General features: G+C 33.1%; 1 protein-coding gene across 1 annotated transcript; it reads left to right on the top strand.

Moving 5' to 3' along the window:
- The first annotated feature begins 4,030 nt into the window (after positions 1–4,030).
- Positions 4,031–6,017, top strand: LOC145331922 (uncharacterized). The gene is made up of 3 exons (XM_080176798.1): positions 4,031–4,183; positions 4,991–5,084; positions 5,563–6,017. Exons 1-3 carry the CDS (start codon positions 4,039–4,041, stop codon positions 5,750–5,752), a joined length of 429 nt encoding a protein of 142 aa, XP_080032924.1. The 5' UTR covers positions 4,031–4,038; the 3' UTR covers positions 5,753–6,017.
- Positions 6,018–8,374: the final 2,357 nt, after the last annotated feature.

Below are 8,374 nucleotides of genomic sequence, written 5' to 3'. Positions count from 1 at the left end.
ACAACAATAATAATTTTGATAAAAAAAATATATCTATAACTGGACTTGATTCTCTTATTTTATTTTGTTTTGTCTGTGAATTAGTATATGGTGCGCAAGTACATGCATGATATGGTATGTACAAATATAACTGGATCCGCTGACCTTGAATGACAAAGCATGATTGGTAAGCAAGAACGGACCAGAATCCTATCTATCTATCCTGCTGATAAAACAAGGATTACAACATCCATAAAAGCGAAGCACTGAAACGGTAGGACAAACGGACATTAACACTTGTATAGTGTCTGAACTGAATAATCAGAATATAAAAGTCGAAGCAAAATTGTTAATTTTGTTGAAAAACTGCTTGATACAGGGTAATGTTTATGGACATACATACATTTTTGGACTTGATTATAGAGTTGCTTCGCTTATAATATTGTTCTTTGTTGTCTCAGGAATCAATATACAAAAAAATCATATCAAACGGATATTTAGATCACATAAAAATTTGTTGTTAAAAAAGTAGAAAAATTAACATGTTTAAAATGGACGTAAGGACATTCTGGCAATGATTATAGAGTTGCTTCGCTTTCTAAATCGTACCTAACTACTAAAAAAACTCATCATGCAAAGTTTGAAATCGATAGGACAATTCTAACATGCCCAAATTAACGAATAAAAGCTATCTATCTCGGACGGATGTACGGACGGACGGACGTATGGACGTACGGACGGACCGACCCTAATTATAGAAAAGCTTCGCTTTTAAAAATGAAAAAGGGGAGGGAAAAAACTTGATATCTATCTATCTAACATTGTATTCTTTATGTGAGGCCTTCACAAATGTTGCCTTGTACTTACTAAAGTAATAAAATATAAGGTTATGATGTTTATTGTCTTTTAAAGCATTTTATGATTTTTTTAATGGATAGGAAGAAATGATATATTTGTTATGTAAAATTTATTCAAAATAATTGATTTAATTACGGAAATAACCAAAATAAAATAATTCTGACTTTGGAATACCCACTAGAAAATAGTTATTTTATCAAAAGGCCAATAAGTTAGTAAAGCTTATACCACTTTTATAACTTTAATATCATTATTATGAAAATCATTTTAATGAGCTAATATATATATTTATTTAATAAGTTTTCATGAATTCTATTGAATTGTGCGAATTTTGAAACTTCTAAATTTTAAAATATCCAAATAGAATTAACTTTAAATTACTATTGTCAGAGCATTTTTTTATTGCATTGAAACTTTGTGTCAAAAGTTTAAATTGAATATTATGGTATCCAAAGTTTTATAAAGCTTTGAATTAAATCCTTAACCCCAAAATACTAATAATAAAGGAAAAAACACGAAACCTCTCAACTCAAACTCAGCGTTATACCCAAAATTGCATCTTTCAAAAAGGACAAAAATTAAAAAATTTTGTTTAATTTTTCAAAGTTAAAGATTAGTAATCCTTGATAATATTATGTATTAAGCAATCTTGGGAGCAATCATCTATGAAGCATATCAAAATAATTTGTATTTTTCTCCCAAACAATCTATTTATCTATCTATTGGTATGTTGTAATAAATGCGGAAGCAAGCATGGATGATGAATATTATGCGGAGACCTTCCATAGCACAACGCATGATACTCTAAACTACGTGATAGAGCCAGATACCGCAGACACAAGGCAACAAGCCGGGAACTTAAAAAATACCAAGCAATATTGCCGAAGATAAGGGGGGGTGGGGGGGCTACCACCTTTTTTTAGCCTACAAAAGGGAGGGTTTTTTACATTTGCTAGAGATAAAAGGAACATGTGTGCCAAATAATAAAGGGGAAGATTATTTAGAGACTTGTTCAATTAGAATTAAAAGGGATGGCGGAATTACGTGTGCGCGATCGCAGATCAATGTCATAAAACGGCTTTACGCGAGTTAGAGCGCGGCCAAAAATGCTGTGTCATTCTAGGGCACGCTCACGCTGAACTCAAGCTAAATTTTCTCATTGGCCAGCCGTGAGAACCAATGAAAATGCGTTGTTTAGTGAACGATTTGTGTAAAAAATGTACACGGGGAAAATTTAGATTTAGAAAAGTCAAAAATAGTTTGAAAATTTAAATGATTAGACTATTTTGGGTACAAATTGATTATTCTGAGGTGGATTCTTAAAAATGTTTTCCCTTAATAATCGCTTAGTGGGGCAAAATTGTTTTCGTGAGAAATCCACTAAAATTACATTAAAAATTTACAAAAAATAAACAAAATCATAGAAGGGTTATTAACATAAGATTTAATTTAATTTTTGTAGATTTTTTATGTGATATTGGAGGATTTTTCACGAAAACAATTTTGCCCCACTAAACGATTAGTGGGGCAAATTTTTAAAAAGAGTCCACCTCTGATGTATTCTTTTACAAATCTATGGGAAGACAATTGAATAGCCTAAAACCAAACCTCCACACTTAAAAAGACTCAAACAAATCCGCACCTACCTAATAATTCCCTGAAATAGACAGCTCAATCGGTAGAGGTTACCGAGATCTTAAACAAACAAAAAACCTTACTAACTTGTATATATCTAATAGATTTAGAATGACGGAAATGAAATAAAAAATTTCGTGTTTTCAAAATCATCGCAGTTACCTGTGAAAATAGAACATTATTCCTAGATTATATAATCCTATTATGTACAGTAGTAAGCTTTTTCTTGTTTGTAACGAAGGATCTTGCTAACCATAATAAATATATGAGATTCCATAAAAAAAAACCATAATGATCTTAGGCGCGCTATTTCATTACAACTTATAGGCGTAAAGGCTATTTTTTGCGTATTTTTCAGTCTCCCCACCCCCATCCACTGCACTGGAAAGCTAGGGGCAAATGCACTTTTGTACTTCAATGAAAAGATCCACCATACTTCCCCATATCCTACATGTATCCTACAAGTACAATATGCTTGCCTACAATTCAATTATGCGTTAAGAATTGCATGCATACCCTCCCCCCCCCCCCTTTTTTCCACAATAGCAGAAATCTACACCACAAGAAATTCAAGCCCTTCATAATAATATAAATTGCATGATTGATAATCAAGCAAATCAGTTAGAATTAGGTTATTTGATACGATAACATTTATACAATTGATTTATACATAGATGAATCCCATTTAATATATGTGTAAACTAAATTTTACTTAAAGTATTTTGATTTAGATCATATAGCTAATTGTTATTTCTTAGAACACTTTTTAACACTTTAAAGATATTTAATATAGAAATATTAATAGTTAGATTATCTTATGTTTAGGTCATTTTTTCTTTTATAATGTTTATCTACCTTCATCAAAAGAAATATATATATACTAGCGGCTTCGCCCCTAGCCTCTAGGGGCTTTGCCCCAAGAGATGGTAAAAAAAGTGTAAGGTGAATTTTGTAAAAAAAAAAATAATAAGAAGGACCAAGGAAATCTTCTACAAAGGAAATATTCCACAAAAGAAATCTTCTACAAAGGACCAAGGATATTTCTTACAAAAAAAAAAAAAAAAAAAAATGAGGGAATTTTTTTTGTTTTTGGGGGGGTTGGGGGTGTCCCAACCCCCAAGAAAATAGCTTAAAACCACCACAGGACCAATAGGTATATACCCTGAAGAGTAGAATCCGATCGGTTCAGTGGTTACCGAGATCTTAAGGGACAGACGGACAGACAGACGGACAGACATCAAGCTACTTTGTATTATAGATTTAGAATATTCCTCGTATTTATTCGAATCCGGACGATAGGAACTGGTTCTAATCCATACGAAAAAACGATGTCTAGCATCGTATTACATCCAGCTTTCTACGAATATAAAAATGTACAATCATAAGATTAAAACCAGTTTTTTAGCCAATGCCTTCGGCACCTCGAGGCTAAAAAAACTAGTTTTAATCTTATAAGTTGTGATACTCAATGACATTTTATATAAACATGTTAAAACAATATATATTTTAGGCAAATTTTCTTTATTTTGATCTTTATTTCACAATTTTCCCAAGTTTCAGAAAAAAATGATGAAATTTTTAGCTTTCGTCTGTTTGATGGTTGCATCAGTGAACTGTACAGGCAGGGACCCGAAGATGTTCCTGGTATCCAGCAGTACCTACACTTCTACTCTGACCACCAGCTCTCTATGCTATACCAGCAACACTGGAAGTAAGTTACTTATTCACATCATAATTAACCTAAAAAAGGCAGCTTTTTGCAGATACTAAAATTGAATATTATATGATTAAATCCAGTTATGTTAACCTCGAATGGTATTAATTCTATGATTCTCATTTAAATTTTCGCGGAAAATTGGCTCTAATAAGATGCTATACATGATTTTTCAGTATGGCTGGGAACTGGTTCTAATCCATCGTATATTGTTCGATTTTATAACCAATATACTGGAAAGATCATTCTCGTATTCATTCGAATCCGGTGGATAGGAACCGGTTCTCATCCATACGAAAAAACTATGTCTAGCATCGTATTATATCCAGTTTTCTACGAATATAGAAATGTACAATCATAAGATTAAAACCAGTTTTTTTAGCCGGTGCCTCCGGCACCTCGGGGCTAAAAAAACTAGTTTTAATCTTATAATTGTACATTCTATATCCGCGGAAAGCCGTTTATAATACGATACGAGAAATAACTATTATAGAATTCACTGTAAAAACATTGGAAAGCTTGAGAATTTTTTCGGGTATGGCTTCGAAAAAGAAAAATGTCCCATGGATTAAAACCGATTGTGGGCCATACCAAAAAATAATGAATCGTATCGCATAATAGACACCTTTACCAGATAATAAATAAAATTTCAAGATTAATTCCAGTTTTGTTTTATGGTATTATCTGGTTTCAAAATGATAATTTTTGTCAGAAATTTTTAAGCAATAAATATAGAAAGTCTAGATGATCAATTTCTTGTTTGCCCAATAATAAGACAATATGTGATGGATTGTATAATTTCAGCTGCCCTGACTGCCTGTTCTGGCAAGAGAAAGCGTCAAATCCTGGAGGATCCTCTCAATGACCTTCAAACTGATCTCCTTCTTCCTTCAATCAGGTAAAGTCATCAAAAGAAGCTTTTTTTTATAGTGCCTATTAAAATGACGTCATACTGGCCTACCATTGGTCAATTAAAAGTTTATACTGGCCTGCCATTGGTAATTTAGTCATTGATCATTTGTACATATGACAACATTTTTTATAGGCACTGTAATCAGCTTATCATAACAAGAATGATTATATACATTAATAATCACTGAAAAAATAAACAAATTAATAACACTTCGTTATTGCTGACCTAATGACTAGAACAAAATGCAAAACTTGCAAGTATTTTAGGGAATATATATATTAGATGTTAAATTGATATAAATCCAATTTATTTTTGAAATAAAGAGTTTAAGTCATCTTTTTTTTATACAAAGCTTTATTAGGAACAATTATAATTTTCATTCCAAAGGTTCCTCCCTCACTGTTAACTTGGATACTGTAATACTGTAATACTGTAATACTTATTTATTTTGGTTTGTTTTTAGGGCGAGTAGAGACTTTGATCTTAGTGCTGGCATTAATGGCGCCACTAAGGCTGGACAGAGAAAGGGCAAGTTCGTGTTGTACTGGATGACCACCACCTCTAGCACTACCACCACCACCTACACCGCCACAGCCACTCTGGCCACCCTGGAGTGTACACCCACCAGCTGGACCATGGCTGTGTGTAGTTAGTCCAGATGAGGGACAAATACGTACAAAATGTGTCACCTCTGTTTGAACTACTCTTATCTTTTAAATGACCTTCACGAATAATTGACTTGAACCTGAATAATGAAATTGTTTTTTTTTTCTCGAAAATTGTTGTCTGTTATATAATCAGTGTTATGTTTAAATTGTTATAAAATTCTGATATGAAAATGTTCTGAGCTTAAATTGTTTTTATTTTCAAAATTGATGTGATATTTTAACTTACAAGAAATAAATGTTTTTTTTTTAATATGAACTTCTTTTTCTTAGACTTATTTATTTGATACTAAACAAGGTAGAGAGCACCCATACGTAGCGCGCATATATTTTGTTAAATGAGTATTTTAGCTCCCCCCCCCCCCTTAAATGTTTTATTTGGTACTTGCTTACATGTGGTAGACTGGAGCACCGAAACCCCCCCCCCCCCCCGCTTAGTTTTGACAAAAATCAAAAATAAGGGGGGGGGGGGGGTAGTTTTTTAATGTCTGGAAAAGGGCAAGGAGGAAAAAAGCTCAGCAAGGCAAAGACTTAACCCCCCCCCCTTAATTTTGAAGAAAATCAAAAATAAGGGGGGGGGGGTAGTTTTTTCACTGTACAACACGCCAGAAAGTTGAGTGAGGTAAATCAAGAAAATCCAGTATACCAGAGGGGAAACCTTATTACAGGGACATTCATGTTTTGGGGCATAATTTCCTTATTTATTGACTGATTTTAGTAATTGATGTATCCCTGAACAGAAAATGAAAATAAGGAGGAGGGGGGCCAGTAAAAGGTTTTAATTTTGCCCCTCTGGTATACTGGATTTACTTGATTTACCTCACTCAACTTTCTGGCATGTTGTACAGTGAAAAAACTACCCCCCCCCCCTTATTTTTGATTTTTGTCAAGGTCGATGACAAATTAATGCCACGCTGTATCACGGGATGGGGGCGTGATTGAAATGTGTAGTATACTCCTTTGATTAAACTCAATTTACGGGTTTTTATATAATTGCAACGTAGTTATAAGACTTTTGGTAGCAATAAATTGAGACGTTGGGTATCCCTCTAACTGAACCGATTTTTGATTAGTCAACGGTCTAAATTTGTCTCGGCCAGGATATGATTAAAAGCCTAAATCGGCCAAGGAATAGCCGAGTACAATATTTTTAAACTTAAAAAATTAAAAATAAAGAGCTAAATGATTTATTGTGTCTTTCTCTTTTTATCGACAGACGCACTTGGATATATTATTTTCATAATTAATTATATGTATTTCCCATGTTAACGTCACCTTATGTGTAAATTTGGTGAGCCACAGTATTGAGTAGCGTTGTTAAGTTAGGATGGAAGAATTTTGTAATGAAAGCAAAAGTGGGGTAGAGGATAAGGGATGGGGTAAAACGGGTTATCATAATGTTTTATTTTCTTGACTTTAAGTTAAACTCTATCTTTGTCAAAACTAAGCGGGGGGGGGGGTTTCGGTGCTCCGGTCTTCACATGTAAGCAAGCACCTTTTATTTTGTAAGTGGATAAATGGTTGGTGGTTAATTTTATATGGGGAAGGGGGTTAAACTAAATCAATTTCCAAAAACTTTTGGGGATACCTACCCTTAAATTCGTTTTGGGAAGGTAATCACCCCTTTACCCCCACCCCCTTTGGAAGTCCATTGGACGATATGTTTACGTACACCCCCCACATTATAATCAATCAACAACCTTTTCATGTAGACCAAAATTTGGGTTGGAAAAGTTTTTTACAATTTAGGTTTGTACCAACCAATCAAAGTATCTAAAGTTTTATACGACAAATGGAGATCGTGTTTAAGAACTTTGGTTAACAATATAAAATTACAGTCCAGTTTGCATTTTTAAAAGCAAAGCTTTTCTATAATTAGGGTCGGTCCGTCCATCAGTCCGTTACGGTTAGCCCTTTTCGTTAATTTAGACATGTTAGAATTATCCTATCGATTTCAAATTTTGCATGGTGATTCCTGTAGTAGTTAGGTACTATTTAGAAAGTGTAGCAACTCTATAGTCATTACCAAAATGTCTGTATGTAAATTTTAAACATGTTGATTTTTTACTTTTTTGACATCAAATTTTTGTATGTTAGAATTATCCGATTCATCTGATTTTTGGGATACTGATTTCGATTACAACAAGGTACAATGTTATAAGCGAAGCATCTCTATAATTAAGTACTAAAAATGTAAGTATGTCCTTAAATAGTATTATGTATTTATGCAGTTATACAACAAATTCACTTACAATTTTGTTTATACTTATGCAATAATAATCTGCTTATTTAGTTCTGACACTCTACCAATGTTAATGTTCGTTTGTACTTCAATTTCAGAGCTTCGCTTTTATGAATGCTGTTATCCTTGTTTATTTTAGGAGGAAATAAGAATAGTCATTTATCGCATCGTATTATAAACAGATTTCAGCGATTATTAAAATATAAAATTAAAAAGCCCCGATGGGTCGAAGACCCGGGCTAACAAAACTGGTATTAATCTTATAATTTCAAATTTAAGATTTGTACAAAATTCTCTGTGATATGATGCTATACATGATTTTTCAGTATTTCTAAGAACCGGTTATAATCCTGCGATTATTATCGTTT

The sequence above is a fragment of the Acartia tonsa genome, chromosome 11 (assembly GCF_053477335.1).
Source record: "Acartia tonsa isolate MP-2025a chromosome 11, ASM5347733v1, whole genome shotgun sequence".
Taxonomy (NCBI): Eukaryota; Metazoa; Arthropoda; class Copepoda; order Calanoida; family Acartiidae; genus Acartia; species Acartia tonsa.
Note: the sequence above shows the minus strand (reverse complement) of the source record. Positions and strands in the feature narration are given on the sequence as shown.